The sequence below is a fragment of the Neomonachus schauinslandi genome, chromosome 5 (genome assembly GCF_002201575.2).
Source record: "Neomonachus schauinslandi chromosome 5, ASM220157v2, whole genome shotgun sequence".
Lineage (NCBI taxonomy): Eukaryota > Metazoa > Chordata > Mammalia > Carnivora > Phocidae > Neomonachus > Neomonachus schauinslandi.
Window position 1 is genome coordinate 105,904,598 of NC_058407.1, and position 27,666 is coordinate 105,932,263.

The 27,666-nt window shown below is 42.7% G+C and overlaps 1 protein-coding gene and 1 pseudogene across 2 annotated transcripts in view; both read right to left on the reverse strand.

Annotated features, from left to right (window-relative positions):
* The window catches only part of CCNY (cyclin Y), a 231,517-nt gene extending 211,168 nt beyond the window's left edge, over positions 1-20,349 (reverse strand). Inside the window, exon 1 of one of the 2 annotated variants that reach the window (XM_044915488.1) lies at positions 20,089-20,349. In XM_044915488.1, the coding sequence (XP_044771423.1) occupies positions 20,089-20,242 (154 nt within the window). In that variant the 5' untranslated portion in view covers positions 20,243-20,349. The remainder of the gene's footprint in view (positions 1-20,088) is intronic. The other variant, XM_044915487.1, reaches the window with a different exon arrangement.
* Positions 11,472-12,392, reverse strand: LOC110576800 (annotated as a pseudogene).
* Positions 20,350-27,666: the final 7,317 nt, after the last annotated feature.

Here is a 27,666-nt window from a genome sequence, read left to right on the forward strand (position 1 = left end):
CAAAGCAAATATCCTGCCAGAAACTAAGGAAGTGCTCAGGAATGATAAGGACATATCTAAAGAATACAGTTTGGAAAGGAACCAGTTTGAAGAGGCTCCCACCAACCAAACCTGGGACAATTTAAGCAACAAAAAATAAGAAGAGATTACAACTCACCAAATAAAATAAGAATCCATGACTCTGTACTGATAATTATACAAATGGGGAGAAGAAAGAACTCTTCCTTACAATGCCTACCAAAAAACAGAGGAGCTAAAAAATTAATGGACATTACAACTAATGAGTGAAAGTTTGATAACAAATAGAATACTTACATAGCTTCAATCTCCCCACAAGTTACTTACTATTATTAATTAAAGCTACGTTACACTGAAGAAACCTGAATGGTACCACCCCTTAACCAAGCAACATTAACATCACCAATGCTGAGATGAATAGATAGCATGTGTCTCTTAATATGATACATCACTTCTGCAATATTCCTGCCAAAAATGTATATACAACCTGAATCTAATCAAGAGAAAACATCAGACAAACCCAAATTGAGTATTATTTTACAAAATAACTGGCCTGTGCCCTTTAAAAATGCCAAGATTATAAAACACAAAGAAATGTTTATTAGATATTGAATAAATGCAGTATCTCTATTCATTCACGTATTTACTGAGCACCTACTACGTGCCAAGGACTGCTCCAGGTAATGGGAATATTATGATGGGCAAGACAGACATAGTCGCTATCCTCATGGAGTTTATATTCTGGTGGGGAAGGGGAGACATACAACAAACAGGCAAACAAAGTGAAGAGAGAAAATGATGGAGCTGCCACAGTGGGGAGAGGGTTCCTTTCTCTGAATTGTGTTTCTAGGAATAGAACATCTGAGGAGGTAACACAGGATGCCCAGGAGTCAACCAGGTAATCATCTTTGGGAAGATCTTGCAAAGCAGAAGCAATAACAAGTGCACAGACAGACAAGGACAAGCTTGGACAAGGAAGCCCTTGATGTCACTGTATGAGAAGGGAGGTCTGTGTGGCAGGCAGGGACGAACACTAATGACTGTGAGCCACGGGGAGGGGTATGTGTTTAACCACAACAGGAGTCAAGTAGGTTTTGAACAGGGCAGCGACATGATCAACTCCACATTTGTTAAGGGGAGAGAAACAGGATTACAAGAACAGCCTGAAAAGAGTAAATCATAAGAAGCAATTAATATTAAGAAGCCAGAGAAATTTGCTGCTCCATCTTCCCAGAGATCTCTGCAACTACAATACAGAGACTTTTTTCTCTACCAGATTCTAACAGGAAATAGCAGCACTATTACCAAATCTAAATCTACAATAATGGAGTATTATGTGAGTAATACATTAGGTTAAATAATGGGAGTAGATTTTTCCAAAGCAGCACCACCCAGCAAACCTTACTGAAACCAAGTAAGTGGACCCTGCCATAATTAGAATCACTCTTCTGGTCTCCACATCCGCCCTGCCCCAACACCACTTGCCTTTGCTTCCCCCAATCCGTATACACCACCAGCTTCTCCCCTCAGACTTCTGAGGGCTGTTAAGAGACCTATCTACCACACAGCAATTCCCAGAGACTACTCTGCCAGGCTCAACTTTTAAACAACAAAACAACGTCTTACCATGTATAAAGTTACCACATACTTAATCTGCTTTAATTGCTGCTACTATTGGACTGCTCAAATCACACCTTAAAGACAAGACTCAAAACTGATCACCTGAGTAATCTACAAAGCAAAAAGAAAAATACTACAGGAAAGGCTTTCAGTTTCTATCTTCATAATACAAAAGTTTTTATAGCTATGTCAAAGTGTGCATTATTTTAAAATGCTATGGAAGTAAATATGCAAAAATGTCAATAAAAACCTTCTTTGCCTCTTTATAATTTATTTAAATCAATTAGAGCCAAAAGCATAGTGTATGTGAAGACCCTAAATGGGCAGTTTTAGAAAGAACAGAAATGCTAATTTCATTTTAAGTTACATCAACTGCTAAAAAAAAAAAAAAAGCTACGATGAGAAAACTGACAGATGTTCGCAGCATAAGAATGTTTTATAAAAAGTGGATAAACCTCGAATTTATGAGGGGCAAGTTCAGAAAGAGAGAGAAATAAATTGTAATTTTATTTAAATTTTATTTGTAATTTTATCCAAAACTTACCGATTTTCTAGCTTTTAAGTTACCAAAAGTCTCAAAGACATTTCTGTTAATTTCTTAATATAAATAATCATGCTTTTCTGCTAAGGTCTATCTTTGCAAAATGGGTGCTAATTTATCCCCAACCTGAGTTTTACCCAAATTAATTCATTTTAGGTCTACTCTTTTGGAAGTGTACTGAAAATGCCTTAGGAAAACTAAAACATGGATTTTAAAAACAAATATATAAGAAAACTATTTCTAACTGCCCTTCTCTGGGCCTTCCTCAACCATTCACTATCCCCCTCCAACCTTACCCCTTGTATCCATTCCCAACAACAAACAGTGGTAAGGCTTCCTGTCCATACCCTCAGCCTTGACCTTCACCATGCCATAGATGACTGGACACCTTTCCTATTAACTTATCTAAGTGAACTCAATCCTTTCTCCTGGGGAATTGGAGCGGAGTCTAGTCAGTCTTTTGTGGACCTACAATTGAAGACATCAGGGTAGCCATTTGCTACCATAGAGAAAGAAAAAAAAGCTATTTTATAATAAAGATTTAGAGAAAAATAAATATGAGACATAGAGAAAGATCAGATCAACTAAAACTGACAAGAGAATTTAAAAGTAAAATACTTAAAGAAATAACCGCCTCAGTTCCTACAAGCTATCCAACTCCCTATTCCAAGTCCTTGTAAGACTCAGTTACACTGGCTTCCATAAAATATCCTCATGTACTTCCGGTAATTCTTCCCTCCCCCACTCCCCACCCAAATCAGTTTTAGAGGACTTCTGTTACAACCAAAAGAATCTTAATTAATGCTTGTGGTAAGCAGCCTCCAATATAGCCCCTAAAGTACTTCTAGGTAGTCACACTCTTGTATAATACCATCCCCTTGAATGCAGGTTGGATTTTAGGGACTTGATGTAACAAACAGCAATGATGGAATGTTACTTCCAAACTTAGATGATAAAAAGGCAGTGGCTTCCATCTTGCAGGTCTCTCATGCTCTCTTTCAGATCACTGGCTCTGGGATGGGGGAGGCAGCTACCATGCTGTCAGCTTAAGAAAAGGCCAATATAGCAAGGAACTGATGACTATAGCCAACAACCAACGAGCACCTGATGCCATGAACAGCCATCTGAGTGAGTCTGGAAGCAGAATGTCTCCAAGTTGCACCTTGACAGGATTGCAGTCCCAGCAGACAGCTCGACTGCAATCTCCTAAGACACCCTAAGCCAAGGGCTCCCAGCCTAGCTCTGCCTGAAGTGCTGACCCACAGAAACTGAGAGATAATACTGTTGCTCTAAGCTACTACATTTGGGGATAATTTGTTACAGCTCAATAACTAATACAATCCCCTAAGACATAATTCTCACTCAGATTAACATCACATAAAAAAATAAGATGGGTCAAGATTAATTTCTTCTTGGGAATATTTAACCTTGTGAGAATCGTTGTGCTGAGTGAAAAGGCTCTGACCTTCCCCCCACCCCCAACAGGAGACTTGGCTCTCAGGCCACAAACCACTATAAACCAGTTGTGTGATGCTAAGGATAAATCCCTCTTAGCACAGTTGCCATATCTGGAAAGTGAGGATCTCTACAGTACTTGATCATATAAATGTTCTAGGATTCTATCAAGGCTATTTTCTCATATGCAACATTGCTTCCACAGGTCTGAAGACATCTATTCTGTCTCCCACGTTACAACTCTGAGTAATCATTTTACAAAATCCAGAATATATGCAAAATATACAAAACTGGTCACCAATGCACATCCATCCATTATGAAATCTTTTAGAACAAATGTCCTCCTAATGAGCATAATTCATTATATAAGATGTTTGGGGATTAAGCCACCAAGAAGTTCCATATTACTTACTGACTTCAGAATGAACCTATGTGCCAATCCACCCTGGATCTTTCAGAAACAGAGCTTCCTTCTGCCTGTAGCACACTTCCTGGCTCTTCCCCACTCCCACCCCTCTTGCTCTTGCCAAAAGATTGTCTTGGCAAAGCCTTTCCTGACCACATCCCCTCATCAACCAGGGCAGAGGTAATCACTCTGACCTCCCTTCTAACTCTGTATACAGCAATCATCCATTTGCATATCTGTCTTCCTTAAACGACCATTAGGACCTTAAGGACAAGGTCCAAGTTATATTGACCTTGCATTACCAGCACCCAGTTGGGAACATGGAACTTAGTACCTGGAAGAACTAATGTTTGTTGACCTACTGAAAAACTGAACCTTAAACTCCCCAGGGGTGGGGGGGGGCGGGGAATCAAATTATCACACTTCTTAAAAATGCCCCCTCCTGGGGTGCCTGGGTGGCTCAGTCTGTTGAGTGTCTGCCTCCGGCTCAGGTCATGATCCCAGGGTCCTGGGACTGAGTCCCACATCTGCCTCCTTGCTCAGCGGGGAGACTGTTTCTCCCTCTCCTGCCACTCCCCCGGCTTGTGCACTCTCTCTGACAAATAAATAAAATCTTTAAAAAAAAAAAAAATACACTAAAAAAAAAAAGCATCTGCCTTTGGCTCAGGTCATGATCTCAGGATCCTGGGATCAAGCCCCACATGAGGCTCCCTGCTCAATAGGGAGTCTGCATCTCTCTCTCTCCGCTCATGCTCTGTCTCTCTGAAATAAATAAATACAATCTTTAAAAAAAAAGAAAAATGCCCCCTTCTCAGGCCAGCATCTGTGGACTGGCCATACGTAGTCGTGACTCTGAGCCTCGTCATTGCATGCACCAAATTCCCTCCTAAACTGTTGGAGAATAAGCATCTCTCAGCCAACACTTGCCTACTGAATTCCACTTTCTCTCCAACTTCTTCTCTGTGGTTGAAGAGAACACATTCTACAATCACTTCCACATAGGGGATTTACCACTTGCTAAAAATGTTAGTTTAAAAAGAAAGGAACTCCCTAATTTCTGTTTGCCTAGTTCCCTACAGTATTAACATTCTGCTTAATACAGTCTCTTCATCCATCTATAGGGAGAATTCCAAACTGAAAACCCGTCACCACTTTTGAACTCGGGAAAATAATAATAATTTTGTGATCAGTTTTCAGCCACTTCACACACTGATGCCACCCTCAGCATCAACAGTTATTTTCAAATAAAAAATAACAAGAGACAGTATTCTAGATAAACCTCAGTGGAATAAAAAAAAGTGAAATGAAGGCCAAAACATCATATATCAAGCATCTTATAATAATACCTGAAAATTAGTCAGAAACACAGTCAGAAACAAACAACACAGGCTAACTTAGATCTCAGGGATCACTCCCATCACAGGCTGGCTAAACTGAGCCACCAAGTTGTTCAACGAAAAATGGCTCCATAGACTGTTAGGCTAAAGACACTCAAGAGTAGCATTGGCCTTTATTAAGAGACTATGATTTCCATTCACCATAAATACCCCTTTGTATACAATACCCTAATAATGAGCTAGTTACCTGTTCACCAAAAGAGGTCCTGTAAGGGCACCTAATAAGAAGCACTTTTGTTCATCTTGTTCCAATGCTTTTGTATGCTTAGAATGAAAATATCTTAAATATTCTATAATTATAATTTTCTGCTTCAGAATTATGTCCCTGGTCCCCACAAACTGCTAAGAACCCTTATGTAAGTAGTACAAAATATGTTTTGTCATATTTTCATTTTGTACAAACAGGCTTTGTGTATCATTTGCATTTGAAAACCAACTCAAAGAACTCAATACATTTAACTTGGGTAAGGCTAGACCTTCTCTGAGAGAACTTATTTAATGGAAATAGGCATATACTGGGGTTGGTTAAACTTTAGATTCACCCTTAAAACAATACTTAATGAGGGCGGTGGCTCAACTGGTTAAGCGTCTGCCTTCGGGCTCAGGTCATGATCTCAGGCTTCTGGGATCGAGCACCACATCAGGCTCTCTGCTCAGCGGGGAGTCCGCTTCTCCCTCTCACTCTCCCTCTGTGCTCGCTCTCTCTCTCTCTCAAATAAATAAAATCTTTAAAAAACAAACAGACAAAACAATTCTTAATGTCACTTCGGAGAATACAAAAAGAAGAGGGAGGAAATAACCAAGGTCTAGCTGTTTCTGCAGGACTTGACTTGATCTGATGGAGTTTATCTTCCATATCCCTTCCAGATGAGCCACATGAACAAAGAGTGGCTCCTTCTATGACTCCAAATAATGCTATTAAATGCTTGTGCAGATACTGACAGCCCCAGAACTAGTCACAGCACTGATGAATTGGTCTTCCCTTTCTACCAGGAGCCTTTTCAGTCTCCGAGTAATGACTCCAGCAACCCAGTTTTCCTCTGTGTTCTGTAACAAGGGTGCTGAAAACCAGCAAAAACTTACCACACCTTTCAGTATATTACACCAAAAAGGAAAGAAAGAAAAAGAAAAGAAAGAAACAAAGAAAACAAAAAAGGAGAAGCTATAAGGGAAGAAAATTAAGTGATTTTTGAATTTAAGTAAAGATTACACACCTTCCTGGTACACACAGAAAGCTATCCTACCACCCACTGTCAGAATTGCAAGCAGTATCTTTGTCAATAATACCATTAGGAGTACCATCTTAGAATGTGACGCTAGTTCTAATGAGCTCAAACGAACAATGCATCCCTTTGCAAAACTGGTGGAGGAGGGGCAGGGCATCACTCACATCAAGTCTGAACTTAATGGCACCCCCTAGAGCTGTGCAGCCTAGAGTCTATGAAGTTCTACCCCCGGGCCTTGAATGTGTCAAAGTCAAACCATTAGGAAGTTGCTCTACTGTTTCTTTTACACCTTGAATCCTAGAGCCTATAGCTCAATGGTTCTGGAGAGAAGTAGGAGAGTTGCCCCCTTGGGGAGATTATATTTGGCAACGTATGGAGACATTTTTGGTGTCCTAACTGGCGGTGGGAAGACACTACCAGCATCTATTGAGTAGAGGTAGGGATACTGCTAAACATCCTACGTGGACAGGGCAGCCCCCACCACCAACAAAAATTATCCCGCCCAAAATATCAGTAATGCCAAGGTTGAGAAACCCTGGCACAGCTTAAGAACTTCTACTTTACTGAAAGGGTTCCTGAATTGTATGCTAAGAAGCTAGGCTCAAGTGAATATACTTTCACTGTGGCTAAACAAGACAAACACCCATTTATGAATGTTACTCTGAGGAATAAAAAACTAAAAAGTATATGGGCAATTTACAGACTGTCCTTCTCGACTGGACACCAATATTGTGGTTTGACATCACATTTCAAACCATGTTAATCAAAGCCAGATACTGAGAGGAAAGGGAAAAGCACTCATTTGATGCCTTGAACTATCAACCTTCCATGCCCAAAGTGAATACATAGATCTAGTCTGAGGACATAGGAGACTGGGGGGCAAGGACAAGGTTGCATTAAGCCATGCCTAAGTGGCGGTTAACTGGCTGCCACCTAGCAGGCTAATGTCCACACTCACCTACCAATATGAGCCCTTTGCTCTTTTTTCATTTCGGCCAAACACTCCTTCCCACAATCCCCTTCATTCTTCCCTTCTAGTCCTGTCAAAGTGTTGTCTTACAAATACCCCGGCACAAGAATAAATTCATTTTCAAAAAACCCAACAAATGTTCCTGTCAGGGTATTTACTAGTTAAATGAGAGAAGAAAATATTGTCTAGATAGCCAGTCTCCCGGTTTCATGTCAGAATGCCACAGGGCCTCTCCCAGCAGAACATCTCCATCAACTCTGAAAGTCATTGCCATGCTTGCTACCCATCCCAAATCATTCTCAAAGATGCAGAGGCACCCAAACATCTCCCAATATAAAAGCAACCAATCCACTTCTGAGGCCTGAGGCCTATTTCTTACCACTCAGGGCCTTGCTGGGCTGTTGCAATGCATGCTGTGCTGTCTTATATTTGGGTCCTCCCTGACTTGTCCTACCTTAACAATGCTGCCACAGCTCCTCCTCACCTCCCCTCTTCATATACTTCACTTCCAACACCCAGAGGCTGCCAACAGCTTCTTAACTTGAGTTACCAAGTAACCCTCCTACTGCAGAAGAAAGCTCTACAAACAGCCAAGTGTGCTCACATGGCTTGCACAGTGCTTAAGATACATGGCCTGTCAGGAAAAAACATCTTCCACAGAAGCAAATGGTTTGCAAAGCAAGAGTATGTTCCCTACCCCTTAAACTTATCCCTGAGTGCTTAATACTTAAAGTCACACTTTTGAATACCGGCTTTGCCAGGCTTCCTCCGCACTTCCTACAAAATATAAGAAATGGAAAAATCAGACATTAGATTTATTTTATAGAAAAGATTTGCTAAAATTAAAGTGAATAAACAATTTGTATCTCTTCAGTAACATCAACTTTAGCTTTCAGGAGACAGAAGGCGATCTCTAATGCTATATAAACCCTGTTTACCCATGCTTTTCAAGTAAGACTACACATTAAAATAACAGCCCATTGCTTACACACAGCTGGAGGCTGTGGGAAAATAAAATTACCCATATAAACTTTCAAAAGTAATCCTCACTGTAAATGAAGTAATACTTGATGAATCTGTGAGTCTGAAATTTTTGAAACTGAATTAAACACAGCATCATGACTTCATTTCTCAACCTGGACTAGGTTTTAGGGTACACAGAAGCCCTAAAACCCCCTAAAAAAACCCTAAAAAAAAAAAAGCCCTAAAACCTGGACTTTTAAGCAACTATACAAAGTCTGGATCCATACCTAAAAACCAGAGATAGTTTAAAGGATAATTATGATTACACTTAATGGAACAGCTATAATGAATTAATATCCTAAAAGAATACAGATTCATTAATGGACAGAATACTAAATTTAGAGTGAAATCTTTTCTTGAAAGGCAAAGAACAGATGTCTTAACCCATCCATCCATTCCCTAATTCCTCTGATTAATGGTAAATTTGCAATAAGACAAGGAGTTTACCAAATATAATCAAAATACATTTAATAACTTTTCTCCCTTTTTGCCTACCAAGAACAGAAGCAACCATCAACGGGAAAGAATTTGCTTATAAAATGCTTTAAACACTACATTCATGGTTTTGCAACACTCAGCTATATTACCTATGAACCTCCACAGAGGGTACTTCCTATTCTTCCCCCTTAAAGCCAGAAGGTCTATAATCAGAGGTGTCCAAAATAGAAGTGACTTACATTTCACCGTCCAACTAAGATTTCTACAAGGCTCACAAAGAAACTGTCAAGGATGCAACTGCAGTTGCTAACAATTATCTTTAGTGTACTCCAGCTGTACTTTTCTCAGTGCCAAAAGCCAGCTGACAGTTCTACAGATGCTAGTGCATCTCCGCTGAGCATGGCACTCACAACTATCATACCCAATGAAGCCCCACTATACATCCCAAGTAGGGAGTGAAGATCAGGAAATAATGACCCAGGAATTAAAATTACATGTACTAGGTAATGTGGCTACAGAGTAACAAAACCAGGTTACAATAATTTTTTATCGAAGTCCTATAACCATGGGAAACAAGACACTTAGCCCAGAAATGTTACCACCACTCAAACATTTTAGAACTCCTTTTTTAGAACTGCCTTTCAGTTCAATTTTTCAGCCATACTAAAAAAACAAATTAAAAATAAAAGTTTCTGGGCGCCTGGGTGGCTCAGTTGGTTGGGCGACTGCCTTCGGCTCAGGTCATGGTCCTGGAGTCCCGGGATGGAGTCCCGCATCGGGCTACAGTCCCGCATCGGGCTACCTGCTCAGCGGGAAGTCTGCTTCTCCCTCTCCTGCTCCCCGCTCTTGTGCTCTCTCTCTCACTCTCTCTCTCAAATAAATAAATAAAATCTTTTAAAAAAAATAAAAAATAAAATAAAATAAAAGTTTCTTTACAAAGTCAAAATTAATGTATAAAATGTCAATATTCTGACAAAGGTGAAGAAAAAAAGATTTCAAAGTTTTCCAATCATGTATTTAAAAGCAACAGAGATGTCCAGAGCGTAGCAAGCAGTTTGTAGCTAACCAACCCCTGAGATGCTCTCTTGTCTCAGATTCACCAACTTTCCAGGTAAAATCTTGCTGACTTGAGGTATGTCAATTTGTGTGTTGTCAGATGACGACACTCAGTTGGAGCTTTGAAACACCCCTTCCCTCCAAGAGGCAGACAGCAAAAAGAGCCCCTAGAAGAAGTAAAGGAAGACAGCCATAGGAAACAGGTACAAAGTAAATGGCAGAGGAAAGGAAAGGAAAAGTGAGTTAGATATCTTCTTCGGTCTCTGCAACTGTGGCTCTAGCTAGACTTTCTGGAAAGAAATGGCCACAAACAGCCCCCAATAACTTGTTTTGGGCTGCTTGAGCTCATTTTTCAGCCCATCAATTCCCCTTTACTTAAAGGAGTATTTTAATATAATAAATTTATGCATATATATATATATGCCTTAAAACCTTCTCTGATTAAAAAAAAACAACAAAAACCCGGCTTCAGCCTCCATCCAAGGGTCCATATTAACATTCCTAGGAACGTCTTTCCTATGACACAGCGGACCGCCTGGGTGGGCTCTATTATTTCCAGGGGTACCACTGCTCACCACATGCATCACAGTGTGACTCTGGAGAGATGCAACCCAGAAGACCAATAAATGTTAGAAAGAGTAGTATACCTATACCAAGTTCTACTGCCAGCAAGCTTCCCATTCAAAGGTCATACAGCTCTGTATAATCTCATCCTACCCAGTTCTAAAATTCCAGTTATCCTTCTGGCACCAACTTAAGAACATGGACTGCAGTGATGTCTTTGTTAGGATGAGCCCCTCAGGCTTCTAGCTTCTCTGGTTATGGAAAGTTCAAACGCAGTTTGTTGTAGATCTTGCAACACACTTAATATTTAATGCAAGAAAATCAACATGAGTACCATGTTCATAATAACATACATTCATCAAGTACTCTCTGGAAGCATTTTAGCCCCATTTTGATTCTCATTTTAGGTACCTCAGGGCATAAGGCTAAGCAGGATTTTTTTTTTTTTACTTTATTAAAATACTGAGTTTATTTCACATGTATATTTTTGTCTCCCCACCATTTCCATTTGTCTGACCACCACTACTACTCTGTCCTATCACAACATTCCATACATTCTTAAAACCAAGCAAAGGCTGGAGTTCTATCTTTAAAAACTAAACAGGCATTTTGGACAACACATTCCTGGCAATGGAACCTGAACAACATTTATCAGACACAGTAGGGAAAGTTCTCACTCTACATTATAAAAAGGACAGCCAGATATCAACTGTTACAGAAATGAAATAAGATGGAAAATTTTAACAAACTGTTTAAACTATTTTCTTAAAAAGACCTCCTCCACTGCCAGAGATCTTGAATAGCCTCTTGGTCAGTCATCCGGAAGCAATTCTTCACATAACTGATGAACTTGGCTTCCACTTTGGGAAGAGAACCACCTTTTTCTATACTTGCTTGCATTTTTGCTTTAATGTCTTCTACAGAACTAGGTCCTTTCGGTGTTTTGGGCGTCTTTTCCTCTTTTTTAAAAGATTCCTGACCTTTTGTTCTTGGTGTTGATGGTTTTGAGTCTTTTCCATTCTGGTATGATTTTTGTGCATTTTTGGCTAGAGTATCTCACATAGATTTCTTTACTGGAGGCTTTTCTTCAGCTTCCTCATCATCAAAATCATCATCATCATCTTCATCATCATCTTCATCAGCAGCAAGTTTTACTTTTTTCTGTGGAACCTTGCTACCACTTCCAGGGGCAAAATGCTTTCCAGATATACTAAGGAGTTTCACGTCCTCTTCCTCTTCATCTTCTGACTCTGCATCTTCCTCCACAGCTACTAAGTGCTGTCCACTAATATACACAGGCCCTGAACCACATTTCAACCGTTAAGACCACAGGTGGTGTTATTTCAAAGCCCCCAAGAGAAACTGTTGGCTGTACAGACATTTTCAAAGTTGCCAGTGTGACTTTAACTGGACTGCCTTCATAATTCATTGCCTCGGCTTCAACAATGCGCAATTCATCCTTTGCACCAGCTCCTAAACTGACTGTTCTTAAAGATAACTGGTGCTCATTTTCATCATTATCCACCTTAAAGTGATAATCCTTGTCAGCCTTTAGTTCACAACCGAAAAGATAGTTCTGGGGCCTCAGGGGGCTCATGTCCATGTCCATCGAATCTTCCATGGGGTGGTGGCACACACTTAGGTGGAAGAGAAGGCGGACGGAGATAAACGAATACTGTTCCACACAACAGCCGCGCAGGACGGAATCACACCAGGGAAGTAGGCAGGATTTTTAAAAGCACATTCTCTTTAAGCAGAAAGGAAAGTGAGGCTCAGCAAGATGGAGGTCCTACAGTAAAGGCAGAGCCATGTCTAGAACATGGGTCTCCTGATTATTAGGCTCCTGCTCTTTGCCCTCCACCACACTTCACAGAGCTAGAGGCACATCCTGTAAACCCCCAGGAAAAGCCTGTCCTGGATTTATCCTTCTTGAGCCCTGCCTCATTCTTCAGGAAAGGGAGGATAGAATAATGTTGAGTCTCAGAGCACAGAGAAGAAACAGTATCCTGATCAAGATTCCCAGCAACAAACTATTCAATGTTTCAAGCTGATGTAAAATGCGGCAGGGAAAGTGAACTCTCTCCCTCCTTGCAGGTACAAGCTGAAAATGATACTGAATGCATGATATCACTGCTATGGACTCACCCCGGCTGCCTTTTTGTTGACTCATGAAAGGATTCGTACTTTGAAGTATGACAGGCATGATACCGTCAGTAGCACTCTTGTGAAAATACCAAGTGCTGCTTCCTTCAAGTAAGCCCAATATGACACGCTTGGAGCTAAATCTCTGACCCTGTGTGACTAAAACAGAATTTCAAAGCTACTCACACATCTTGCATCTTGTCATTTTTCTTTCTTTTGGTTCTACCCTTTCCTAGATAGGAATGAATTTAATCTTTGTATTAGTTTCATCCAGCCAGAAATGTGAAAGTAAGTAATCTCTTAAGATGATAAAGACAATCAGCTTTGTAGAAAAGAGTGAGAAAATCTACCATTCTATAAAATTAATCTTCACTCCTCTCAAAAAGTAGGCAGAAAAGTAAAAATCCTAATCACAAAGTATTGCTAGCTCAAAGCATACAGACAATGAATGAATGTCTTAAAACAAAGTGGGCATGGGCCAGGTGTGAGGGCAGGGGGTCAGTTTCTAGACCCAGGTCAGTCCCTAATTAGCTGTCACAGGGTAGTTGAGACATGGACCTCTAGCAAGTGATAGCAGATTGAATCCCAACTCTGACACTAATCAGCTATGAAACCTTGAGCAAATTTCTTAACCTTTCAGTCTCAATTTCTTCTCCTGTAAAATAGGAAGAATGATATAAAGATTTAAAAAGATAATACAAGTCAAGTAATTAGCGCAGCACTTGGCCCAAAGTTAACACACAGTAACTACCCTTGTCCATGATCTGCATGACCTGGGCAAAAGACTGCACCTCTCCAAGATTCAGTTTCCTTATCTGTAAAATGAAGACGGGGAGCAAATGACTCCACGATTCTAAACTAGAGAGGAAAATAAGTAAAGGTCGTGGAATCTTCATTGGTGCTTTGGAGAATGGCCCTCTCCACAAACCTTTAAAGTGCACCTCTCCATACTGCCTAATATGCCTCAGTCCATGCTTGGTCAGGGTATCTTCAAAATCTTACAGGCAGAGCGCCTGGGTGGCTCAGTCGGTTAAGCGACTGCCTTCGGCTCAGGTCATGATCCTGGAGTCCAGGGATCGAGTCCCATATCGGGCTCCTTGCTCAGCAGGGGGTCTGCTTCTCCCTCTGACCCTCCCCCCTCTCATGTGCTCTCTCTCTCTCATTCTCTCTCTCAAATAAATAAATAAAATCTTTAAAAATAAATAAATAAATAAATAATAAAATAAAATAAAATAAAATAAAATTCCAAAATCTTACAGGCAGTGCAGCTAATAAATCTTAGTCTGGAATGAAAGTCCACAGGTATGGGTTTTGTCCATCAGGCTGGAAATGGTAATTGGGTCTGAGACACAAGAAGAAGAAATCCAAAGAGATGAGGTTGCAGATATCCAAAGAAATCAAGAGCAGTAATTTAAGCTAATACTGTGACAGGTAACAGCTTAGATTATAAATTGCTCCTTTGTCTCCCCACCCTTGTAACAGTGAGTGCATTTTTTCCAGTTTTCCTTCCCAGACCTAGGATGAGCCCCTTAGGCTTCTAGTTTCTCTGACTATGGAAAGTTAAAACACCATTTGCTGTATATCCTAGAACACTTCACACTTAAAAAAGAAAATCACCAGGAATGGCTAAGTTCATAATTGCATATATTCATGTAGTACTTTTTGGATTATTAAGCATTTTGGCCTCATTTTGATCTTTAAGGATATAAGGCCACAGCTAAAGCCATTCATCTTAAGAGATAAGGAAAAAGACTAAATATATCACATTGGTTTTTTTTGTTGTTGTTTTTGTTTTTGTTTTTAAGATTTTATTTATTTATTTGACAGAGAGAGAGATAGCAAGAGCAGGAACACAAGCAGGGGGAGTGGGAGAGGGAGAAGCAGACTTCCCGCTGAGCAGGGAGCCCAATGCGGGGCTCGATCCCAGGACTCTGGGATCATGACCTGAGCCGAAGGCAGCCGCTTAACCAACTGAGCCACCCAGGCGCCCCAATACATCACATTGTTAAACAGACTACAATTAGCCATGATTTATTTTGGTTTAGGTTTTTTTCTTTCTTTTGTTATGCCTTAAAACCCTTCTTAAGTTTCATTTTCAGGATTTCACCCTACCTGCTACCTCTCAAGTTAAAACACAAAGAAAACCAAGTTTCATATCCACTCTACTTTCATTATTACAAGTCTTGGTCTTTCTCTACTTCCTTTCTGTTCTTCTCATGCAATAAATACACATGATGTACTCTGACTCCAACGTCCTTAAATTGCTGGCTTCACTCATTCATTCAGACAAGGATAGAGTGCAACCCCAAGACTAGTAAATGTGTGATGGCTAGTCAAGCAACAATGGAAAGTTTCCATGTGTCAATTACTGGCTGTAATTCAGGGTAAAAGGGACTTAGGTTACATCAGCAAACAAAACGAAAACGTTCTATTGAAATTTACATACTAGTAGGTAAAAATCGCTATTATTATATATGTATATACTTATATAGGTGAAATGGAAGAAACAGTAATTCAGAGAATGTATACTAGGACTGCTGATGGGGTAATAGGAGAGATGTTAAAGAGGGCCGTCAAGAAGGCGTCACTGAAAAGATGAGGCATGAACCAAGACTGAAGGCAGTTGAAAGAGTTACCCAAGAGGAAACACAGAGAAAAACATTCCAGGCAGAGGGACAGAGCAAAGGCCCTGGGCTGAGAGCATGTCAGGTGTATTCAAGGAAGAGCACTGAAGGAGGCCAGTGTGGCTAGAGTGAGCTAGCAAGGTGAGTAGGGAAGGCAGGCAGATCACACAGGGCCCTGAAGTCCATTGTAAAGCTTTTACTTAATATGAAATAAGGAGTCACATGCTAAAGTTTTTAAAAGGATCTCACCATGGCTGCTATGTTTGTTTTGTTTTGTTTTTTTTTAAGTTTTTTTTTTTTTTTTTATTCATGAGAGACAGAGCGAGAGAGAAAGGCAGAGGGAGAAGCAGGCTCCCAAGGAGCAGGGAGCCCGATGCGGGACTCGATCCCAGGACCCTGAGATCATGACCTGAGCCGAAGGCAGACGCTTAACCATCTGAGCCACCCAGGCGCCCACTATGTTTGTTTGAGAACAGACTGTAATAGACAAAGGTGGAAGCAGGGATATCAGTTAGGTGGCTTAGCTGAGACAAGCAGCAGGAGAGGTTTTGAGAAGTGGTTGGATTCTGGATATACTTTGAAGGTTGACAGCCACTCTTTCCTAGCAGACTGGATATAGGATGATGGAAAAATTGGGTTGTCAAAGACAGCTGAGCTACAAAGAATGAAATTGCTAGCAACTATTCTGAGGCAAAACCCTAAAGTGGCACTTCAGTACAGATGTTACAGGCATTCTATCCTGATTTACTTGGTCTCATCAAATCTTAACTTTTCTTTTAAGTCCACCCCTCTTTCTCTCCTCCCACAGCAATAATCTAATCAGGGAAGGCCAGTCTATTAAAGATACATGATGATGCTTCTCAGAGAAACTGTGGCTATGACTGTAAAGACAGACACCCTCTTCCAGAAAGCAACCCCAGGACTAGTAAATGTGTGATGGCTAGTCAAGCGACAAGGGAAAGTTTCCATGTGTCAATTACTGGCTGTATGACTTTAGGCAAGTCATTTTTCCTCTCTCTGCCTCATTCTTTTGTGTTACAGTAAGGATAATATCGTCCAAGGGCTACTGTGAATACCAAGTGAGCGAACGGGTATCCAGCAGTCAGAGCGGCATTTAGCACAGAGTAAACAACACGTAAGGGTTGCAAGTATTACTATCATTGTCGTTAAGTCTTTTTGTTAATTCTCAACCTCAGAATAATTGTACAAGAAATAATACCTAGGGAGCTGAGTCTAATATACATTTCCAAAAACGTGAATAACCTAACACTAAGGTACACTGAGTACAAAGGGCAAGTTGCTGGTAGGTGTCATGGACGCCTAACTGCCCTAACTCAGTCACTGAAACACTACAGGGCAAATATTACCCACTGTATGTGCTGGGCAGGGAAAACATGGATTCAAACCTCATATCTCTGTGATTTTAAGAAACTGACCTATCACAGAAGCCCCATGAACTTTTCTGAACCTTTCAATTCTAGTTGTCTGAGCTGTCTCTACGGATAAAGATGGTGCTTGACCACTTCGGCTTTTGTGATATACTCAAGGATGCTTCAGCTATAGTTTTTAAATGTTTACTAATCGGGCGCCTGGGTGGCTCAGTTGGTTAAGCAACTGCCTTCGGCTCAGGTCATGATCCCGGAGTCCCAGGATCGAGTCCCGCATAGGGCTCCCTGCTCAGCAGGGAGTCTGCTTCTCCCTCTGACCACACCCCCCAGCTCTTGTGCTCTCTTTCATTCTCTCTCTCAAATAAATAAATAAAATCTTTAAAAAAATAATAACAAATGTTTACTAATCATCTACCAATATAATTCAGAAGTTAAAATCTATACCTATTTCTATATGCTATTTAACTTAAACAAGTCTGTTCCCTTCTCCCAGCTTCTGATACTGAATGAATTTCTATGGAAAATGCCCCTGAACAACAGACTTAATCAGGCAGGGATTCTCAACCCTACCTGCATCTTCGAATTACCTGGAGAACTTTAAACATATTAATGCCAAGGCCCAGTCCTAGATTTCTGGTGTAATTGAAACCAATATTAAGAACCACAGATAGGTAAATCCTAGCAGTATTATTTATTGAATTTTGGGAGACAGAGAGAATATTTTTTAAATAGTGAATGAGCATTTCTGGGTTTAAACTAGCATCATCGTATGAACTGAGTTCTGGGATAAGAAGACACTAGGAACCTAGATTAGAAACCTTTTTAACCTGCCCTAGAGTCTCTTAAGCTAACCTGAACTTCCAAAACAAGAGTTGGTGGTCTTCCAAATGTTTTCTCAAAGCTGACTTGATGACCAAAACTGAGATTTCTTTCAAATGAAATAACACACAATACTATTCTATTTTCCCCCAGCAAAATCCTTCTAAGACTTAGTGCCAAATACCTGGTAATAATTACTCCCCCCCCGCCCCAGATTCCTTGCTATAGTCAATAATAGTATGCAGCTTGGCCCTAAGAAACATGAATCTTCCTTTTGTCTGTATTTTTCTACTTCATTATATAAAACATAAAGTCTCTTCCCAATGTAAGTGCACAACATGGAGAAATTACTTCCAAATGTTTTTGCCTATCAGCATTGTATAAGACTGAGTAATGGCTTTCTATAATAAACTCATTCATTCCTTTAAAATATAATACTTATTGGGCGCCTGGGTGGCTCAGTTGGTTAAGCGACTGCCTTCGGCTCAGGTCATGATCCTGGAGTCCCTGGATCGAGTCCCACATCGGGCTCCCTGCTCGGCAGGGAGTCTGCTTCTCCCTCTGACCCTCCCCCCTCTCATGGGCTCTCTCTCATTCTCTCTCTCTCAAATAAATAAATAAAATCTTTAAAATATATATATATAATACTTATTAAATCTTTACTATAGGGGTGCCTGGGTGGATCCGATGGTTAAGCATCTGCCTTTGGCTCAGGTCATGATCCCAGGGTTCTGGGATCGAGCCCTGAATCGGGCTCCTGGCTCAGCAGGGAGCCTGCTTCTCCCTCTCCCTCTGCCTCTCCCCCTGCTCATGCTCTCTCTCTGTATCTCTGTGTCTCAAATGAATAAATTTAAAAATCTTAAAAAAATAAAAAGTAAATAAATCTTTACTATATGCTAGACATTTCCTTCAGCTGCTTGGATCATACCAGTGATCAAGACAGACCAGACCTTAATAACCTTCTAGATGCCTTTACATGCATGAATTTAAAGTATAACTGTAGTTCAAAGACATCTAAAGAGATTAAGATAATTTCTACACTAGAAATTCATGTGGAACCTTAATTTACTAAGTGTTTACTAAAACCAGATGTTATATTAGTCCCTTTAATATGTGGTACTCATTTAATAAAGTTGCTGTCCTGCAGAGACGACAGTACTATTTAAAAGAAATTACAAGAGGCCAAACAATTAGAAAATTCTTTCCTTGAGCAGTTTAAATTTGGCTTTCCACACTAGAGGGAATTCTCCATCCTAAAGCTGTCAAGAATGACTTATGACAGAGTTGTGTCAATTCATTCACACAAGAAATTTTTTCATCTTAGTTCAACTACATCAACTGTGAGAAGACTTGGGGGTTAAAAAAAGAAAAATCACGTTGTCATAAGAATATATTTCCAATTTCACATTTTTTAAGTTGAAATTATGCAAACTGTGTTTCAAGCATGATGTATAAACCACCTACCCATATTAAGCCACACAGCTTAAGGATAAATTAGTACTAACGAATATACTGCGAGACAAAATTAATAAATACACATTACTAGGTGCAGTGATCAGTCCTTTAACTTTACAAACACTAGTCCAAACATCACTCAGCTCAATCAGAAATCCACAGGACTGTAATTCTGCCCCAAGCAAAAACTGGGTGACAACCCAAAGATGTCTCCAAACCATTTTGATAATAGAGTTTGTTGTTTCGTTGTGTTTTTTTTTAAGTATTCAGGTGAAGCTATTTGATTCCAATCCTGCACACACACACACACACCCAAAAAAAATCCTTTTTAAAATTGTTAACGGGAATAGGAAACTGCCAATTGGGATCAATTTGTAAGTTTCCGGGAAAGCTGATACCCGCCAACCCTGTTCCCCCAACTCCAGGTAGAGACTGATTCCAAAATGGGATTCACTCCTCATTTACGCCAAGGATCATCCATTCCCTTCGCCTTCTAAAGGACAAACGAGCTCACCCTTCCCGTGAATAACTTGGCTTGTGGCTACGTTCACACAGTGGCTGGAGCGCAGGCTCTCGGGCCGCCCCCGCCCCAGCACTGGCCGCTCAAGTCTGGACAAGGGCCAGCTCTTGTCACCTCTCGACCTGCACCCCTCCGCCCCCGCGGTACTCCCGAGCCGTCCACCGGCAAAGTTTCCCCGCCGCTCGCTCGGGGGCACAAGCCAGGGGGCCCCTCGGGGTCTCCGGGACCCCGGAGCTCCCGGGGTTACCGGGACGAAGACCCGGTCCTGCCCTGATTACAGAAGCAGGCTGAGAAAGCCAAAGCAGCCTCGGCCATACAGACGCTGGGGGTGCAGACAGAGCACCGCGGATGCAGGAGAGGTGTGGGGACGTCAGGAGCGGGCTCGGCGAGGCCGCCGCCCCGCGACCCGGACTCGCCCGCGCTCACCGTCGATGTTCTCCCGGTCGCTGATGTGCTGCAGGTTGCAGCCCGTGTCCTCGCGGCTCAGGTCCGTGTCGGGCCGGTAGGACTCCAGCCGGGAATGGGCATTCCTCCGGAGCTTGGGGCTGGACGACACGCAGCACGAGGTAGTGTTCCCCATCTTCGGTGGCCCCCAGACTCCTGCTGCTCTCGCCTTCCTCCCCGTCCCCCGGAGCGGGGCGCGGGCGGGCGCGGGCGTGGAGGGGAGGCTCGCCCGCCCGCCCGCCGCCGCGGGAGGGGGCGGAAGCCGCGGCCGGCCCCCGGGTCAGCAGCGGCGGCGGCGGCGGGGCCTCGCCATGGGCGGCGGCGATGAGCGGGCGGCGGCCCCGGCTCCCCCTGTTCCCCCTCGGCCTCCGCGCTCGCCCGCCTCCGTTCGGCGGGCCTGTCCGCGGCGGAGGAGCGCTCGGGTCCGCGCGACTGCGGCCGCCGAGCCTAGCTCACCCCGCCGCGGCCATGGCGGGCGGCGCCGCGCAGGCCGCCTCCCCCCTCCCCGCGCTTCCCGGACGGCGCCCGGGTCCCCTGCGGCGGCGGCGGCGGCCTCCGCAAGAGGTTCCGGTTCAAGCGGGGGAGCCGCGTGTCCGTGCGGGGCGGAACGGCAGGCGGGCGTGGGCACGGCTACGGGGCCCGGCGCTGCGAAGCCAGGTGCTGCCCGCGAGGATGCTCGGGAGCCCTCCCCCGCCGTCGGCGCCCGTCCCCGCCGCAGCCCCCGCCCCACCCCGCCCCGTCGCAGCCCCCGCCCCGCCCCGTCGCCGCCTCTTCCCTCTGCCCTGGAAGCAGATCGGCGGCCGAAGAGGGAGGTCCCGTGCCGGCGCGGCCCCGCGTACAGTGTGGGGTCGGGGCCCAGGACTGCGCCTCACGCAGGCAGGCGTAGGAGCCACAGACCACGCGGTTGGAAGGTCGGCGTCGCGAGGCCCTTTCTTTCCCGCTCTCCGCGTCCTCCACCTCCCCCGGGCCTAACGCTGGGACGAGAGGTGTGTGTGGCGGACCTACGCCGCCCTGGGGCCAGCGCGGTCCCCCGGGGACCGCGGAGGGGCCGGAGCGGGCGGGGGCGCAGCCGAGGAGCCTGAAGGAGGGCTGGGGGCACACGGTGGAGAAAGGGTGGGGATGCCGCCGCCTCCCTGGGGTGCGCGGAGGCTGTGTTTCTCCCACACCGCGGGGAGAGGGGGTTCTTTTATTTTGAAAGTATTTAAAAGAAAACTGGTCCTGATTTGGGACTTCTCGCTTCTGTTTTGAGTTTTGCCAGGACTTAATGGTGAACTTGTTTTAAGCCGTAAGATAAATCTGGGGGACCCCTGGGCTACATTAATGTGGAATTAGCTGCAGTGTTTTGAGTTTCTGGGAAATTAATGTGAAGTAGAGACAGATAACATCAGCAATCCTTTACTTTTAAGTTCTGTGGGGTTTTGTCTTGCTGAGATCAGCCTGATCTGAAGCATGTTAGCTAAGATAAAGGTATGTGAAAGTGCCTGGCTCACGAGAGATGTTCAGTAAATCGTGGGTTCCATTCCCTCCCGGCACCCCATAAAGACCTTCTTGCCTAACGCAGCAGAAATAACCTTCCCAGTCTTTCCAAATAGTCAATGGAGTCATGAGAAGACTCAGGGAAAAAATGGCTTTGAACACAAAAAATATGGTGCAACCCTCCTAATTTTATATCTGAGGAAACTGAAGTCGAGAAAGATGAAGTGCCTTGATTTGCCCAAGGTCCCAGTACTAGTTAGTGACAGATGCAAATACTGAAAGAGAAGAAAAGGAGTAAGGAAACTCAATACTTACATAGCATCAGCAACGTGTAGACATCTTGGCTTGAGGCTTTATAAACACTTATTTCTTTTAATTCTTGATACCTAGCCTTTTTTACAACCTGTGCTGTCTCTCTGTCTTGCACTCATAAACATGAGTACACTTATTAGTCAATAATCAAAAAAGCCTCATGCTCTGAACTGGATTAATGCCATTTGTTGCAGTAAGTGGCAAATGTCCTTGGAAAACAAATGGCAGCAAAGTGCTGATGTTGACCAGATGAGAAAGGAAATGTAAAAGGGAAGTTCCAAAGAATTGCAGCCCTGAAAAGGTGGGTAAATAGCAACAAGACAAAATAATCCTCATTTATTAAGGCAGTTCTGACTCTCTTGCTTCCCAGGAAAGTTTGAATGGGGCATAACTGCAAATTAGTGAATGTGTATATTCACATTTTCGGGGCTACAGTGTGTGGGTAAGATGGATGAAAATTGGGACAGGGGTTATCATATTGTCTGTTCTGATTGCTGTTTTGCAGTTGGGGTACTATGAGCATCCAAATACTGAACCATAGGTGTATGGCATATCCACTTAGGCATATTAAATAATTTTCATTTAATTATAGAATTAAATATTTATATCAGTGATACGCTTTGAAGGGTTTAAGAGGAGAAGCAGAATAGCTGTCTGGAAGCTTTGTGTGCTGGCAGGTCATCCGGCAGTGTTAACTGAAAAGAGCGTCTGGAGGTGAGGGAAGACAAGACTGGGGGTCAGGGTAGCCACAGACTCTTGCCAAAGGATGGACAGCCATTGGTCGGCAGGGGCTTTTCTGTCCCCCACCTTCCCCATCCCCTCTTAGACATTCCTGACATGTGACTTTTAGTCCACAGGGCCAGGACTAGTGCTAAAGCCTCATCAGTGACTTTCCTGAGTGCCATGCCCCCTGCCAGCCTTCGTGCACCACCACCACCAGACACACACGCACACACTTCAAACTCCTCCAGGCAAAGACACCTGCTCCTTGAAACACAGTGACACTTTAGGAGAGGTTGCAGAAGCAAAGCGATGCCAAGATGAAAATGAAATGTGTTATTTATTAAACACTTGCTACAAGCCATGCTCTATACTAAGTATTTTTTACATCTAAGCCTATGCTGTTTCCCACATTTTACAAATAAAGACACTTTAATTCTGATAATTAAACCTAAGATCAGACTACTGAGGAAAGGCCTAAGTGGAGATACTAACTTTGGTTCTGACTGCTAAGTCCGTAAGGTCCCCTCCCAGCTGTATCATCCAAACACCTCCAGATTTCACTGAACAAGAAGGGAACAAAGAAGCAGATTAGAATAATGAGAGAAGAAATCTGCAAAAGTTTTGAGTGGGAAAGAGTCTAGTGTTTCTTCTCTCCTTTTTTCTATCTCTTTTTGAAGGAAGCTGGCAGTACTGGTTAGGTCTAGTTCTAGACTTGAAGAAGAGAGGGGATCCTTATTTCTTTGGGCCCCACCCTTCTGACCAGAGTAAGTAGACAGGCAAGAAGGTTGAAGAGAAGCATATGCAGAAATGTGCATTTAGCCACAGTGTCTTTGACATTGCATCACTTGGGAATCTAAATTCAAGGACACTTCGTAAATAGAGTAAATCTAGCCCAGGATTGGGGCCAGAGGGAGAGAGAGAAGGTGAGCACTGCAACCCAAGGCCTGCATCCTCAAATCCTTCAGCCTTTTGAGAGAACATCAACCTGGATATACCCATAACCTACCCTGCTCTTTAAGTAGAAAGAATCATTTGGGTATTTTTTTCCTTCGCCTTTATCTGTAATTAAGATTTTGGTCATTGTGGAACGCCTGGGTGGCTCAGTCGGTTAAGCGTCAGCCTTCAGCTCAGGTCATGATCCCAGGGTCCTGGAATCAAGTCCCACATCAGGCTCCCTGCTGAGCAGGGAGCCTGCTTCTCCCTCTGCCACTCCACCTGCTTGTGTTCTCTCTCTCTCTCTGGCATATAAATAAATAAGTAAATCTATAAAAAATTTTTTGTTCATTGTGAAGAGGTGAATATGGAAACTCAGGTGAACGACCTAAGTCATTGCTCTTCACAATTTTTTTAGCAGTAGTAGCTTTTTTTTAACAACATTTTCAATGGACCCACAATATTTAAAACATATGATCGATATTAGTATTAACCTTTAAGATCTACTTATGAAAAACAAACTATTGAGAATAAGCTACCTTAATTGAATCAGGTAGATCATAATTATAGTCTTACTTCAGTCACATTTATATCCATGAAATATGAATCACCCCCTAGAATACAGAAAACACTGAGCCCAGTTAATGCAGGGCCTGGACTTTTGGTCAAAAGAAGGAAAATGGATAGAGTCTGGGGGAAAAAAACCTTCCCAGAGTATAGCTGCCCTTTTCTTATCACCTGGTAACCGGTTTCCTATGTTAGTCAACATTTGTAAGGCAGTAATGGAAAAACCAAGACGCTTTGTTGTACCACCAACACTCTTCCTGTCACCATTTTATTTTCCAATGACCTCCCCTCCAGATAAGGCGTCCATCTAGTACTTGAAGCTAGGCAGTCCAAAATGTGACCAGCTATTGGGGAAGTATTTACTTTGATAGCCACTTGACCTTGACCAATGTAAGTGATTCATTTATTGATAAAACATTTCTTAAAAGTGTACTGAGCCAGGCACCTTAGGGATACAAAAATGGGTAAGATTTAGTTCTCACCCTTGAGAAGCTCATCATCCGGTAAGGTAAACAGTCAAAAGATCAGGTGTAGAGTATGTTCAGTAATGTGAATGATTGTAGTCACTTACTGGTAAAATCTGAAGACTATCAAGACTGCTACCTATAATTAAAAACCTTTCTTGCCTGTGGATACATCTAAAATTCCACTATGGGAGATTTACTCCTATGAAGTAAAGAATTATATCCAGAGATTGTCAGAATGAAAATTCCCCCAAGCAATTAAAGATGATGGCTAGTAGATTTAAACACTGATGCCAAGTCCCTTGGACTAGAGTAACTGCCAGAAACAATGTGTTGAGAAGGATTCTGAGGTCATATTCCAGCCCAACAGGGAAATTGAATGCTGCCATAAGGAAAGGAGGAAGTGGAGAAGATAGCACTGGTGCCATGTATTTCCCATCCATGAGTAAAACTTTTGTTTCTGGAACAAATACTGAAGCCAGGGATAGCCATAGTCTCTGGGTTTCTGGGCGAAGGTCCACTTAGAAGCTGATTTATCTACCATGCAACTGAGAATTCACCACCTGTCCCCAGGCTAACTAGCCTTAAGAAGTCTAATCTCTCTCTTGCCCTTGCCAAACTTACCTGCTTTATCCCTCCATGCTCACCAACAATAGAAATGGTAAAGGTATGTGCAGTCTCTGAGAACTAGGATGTGCTTTTGATAAGGCAAATCCCAGCATCTCACAGGGTCAGACTGGGAGAGGCTGTTACTTCTCTACCCAGTGTCAGTCCTCCCATCTTCCTTTTAATGGAGCCCTCCATTTTGTGGGGACCAGCAGTACGCCTGCCTCGGAGGTGACAGCTGGCCATGTGACTTAAGTTTAGCCAATGATATGTGAGTGGAGTCTTACAGGAAAGCTCTCTGAAGGTGTTTCCTCTTCTCTGCTTCTTGGAATGTGGACATGATGGCTGGAATTCTAGTGTGCACTTTGGAATACCAGCTGACCTTGAAGATGAAAGCCATCTACAGCCATGTCCTTGTATGCTTGTTTTACATGAAAGAAATAAACTACGTTGTATAAGCCACTGTTATTTTGAGTTCCCAAGTAATATGCAGCCAAATCTGATCCTGATTTGGCCAGGATTTTATATTATCCTTTGATAGAGTCTTATGTCTCTGTCAACAGTTTTCACTGATTCGCCCTGAGATAATGGGGACTCTGACCTAGAACTGTGCAGTCATCTTATATACTTGGCTCCCCAGGTATTTTGCTATTCCAGCAAAATCCAGGCTGGAATAGGAAAATGCAGTAGGCAGGTTCTGGAGTCAAGATTGGATTTTGTGGCAAAAAGAAGTGGTTTCTCCAAAAGACAGATTAGTCCCCATAGAAATTAAAAGAAGTAAATGCCTGGGGCGCCTGGGTGGCTCAGCCATTTAGCGTCTGCCTTCGGCTCAGGTCATGATCCCAGGGTCCTGGGATTGAGCCCCGCATCAGGCTCCCTGCTTGGCGGGAAGCCTGCTTCTCCCTCTCCCATTCCCCCTGCTTGTGTGCCCTCTCTCGCTGTCTCTTTCTCTCTGTCAAATAAATAAAATCTTTAAAAAAGAAAAAAGTAAATGCCTGATGCATTATTTTAATATAGCACTCCTTCAGTATTCCCAGAACTAGAACCAAAGGTTCCTATGAGCAGGAAACTATGAACACACCGTGGTATTTATGCTGAATATCCACCTGACCTAGGACATTGATTCTTTCCTGTCAAAAAGGTGTTTTGTTTTGTTTTGTTTTCTGGACCTCTCTTCATGACTCCTCCATTGACTATTTGGAAAAAGGGTAGAAAGTTGGTTTCTGTCACCTTGCATTCTTCTGAACACAGGCAAAAAGTCTTTCTAGTCTAAAATAGTTGGCATTGGGGGCATTGGTGGGGGATTTATTGAATGTCTCCCGTGAGCCAGGTACTTTCACATACCTTTATGTTAGTTAACTGACTTCAGTTCAGACCCTATTCCCAACATGACAAAACCCAGCAGCATTTTAAAAGTAAAATAAGGATAGTTGATGAATTGTGTTAATTTATTGCCTCTACCTTGCATTTTTAACCTCCAAGGTACTCCAAACACTCTGCAGCTATAATTCAACATTCAAATGGCTCTGGGTTCCCCAGGAGCAGCCACGTAGATCCTACTGAAGCAGACAATCCTGTCATTCCCCTGCTTAAGATTTGTCAATAGCCTCTCACTGCCTATAGAATAAAAATTCCACTCTGCCTGGCATTCAAGCCCACCTTTTCTCCAGCTGGTCAAAACTTCTCAGAATGCACTATCCGGCCTGCCATGCCATTCCCGTCTCGCTTTACTTGTGTGACCCCATCACCTAAACACCCTTCTTCCCCCACTGCCCAGCTCCACGTTTTTAATCCTCAGCCTTCAAGGCCCAGCACAAGCACTGTTTTTTCTTAGTCCCTCTGCTGGAAATCATAAACTCACATAGATTTTATCTAAAACCACTCATCTCTTCCTACTTGTTTTTATGAATTAATTTGTTTTATCTTGCCTACTAAACTCTAACTCTGAAAGGGCACCCCTGTTTGCTTCCCTGATTGTTCTTTGTGGCCCTTTGCCACAGTGCCTGGCATATAGGATGAGCTCAAGGACTATTTGTTACCTGAGTAAGAGTTGTGGCAAATACCTAAACATGCTCCCTCCCTTTTTAATCCCGGTTTCTCTACATTCTTTATTCTCAGCAGGAGAAGAACAGACTGAACAGGGGCAGGGGAAGGGAGTTATTGGTGATGACTGTACAAAGTCTTCACTGATAATTCCCTTTTATTATATGTTGAAATATTTGAGGAAATATGTCTTGCATTGTGAAGCTTTTGAGATTCATAGAGATCTATAAGCAATAAAGTGTTTATTACCTTTTATGCCTTCTTGTGAATTAATTAACCAGGAAAACAGCCCTTATGAAATGGAGTTGTGCTTTTCAGAGCCTTGCTCTGACTGTATTAGAAAGAAACATTAGAGAGAAAGTATCATTCATTAACTTGTTTACTTCAAAAAGAGAAGTTGGAATCCCAGAGCTTAGGTTGCCATGCTTCATATTTT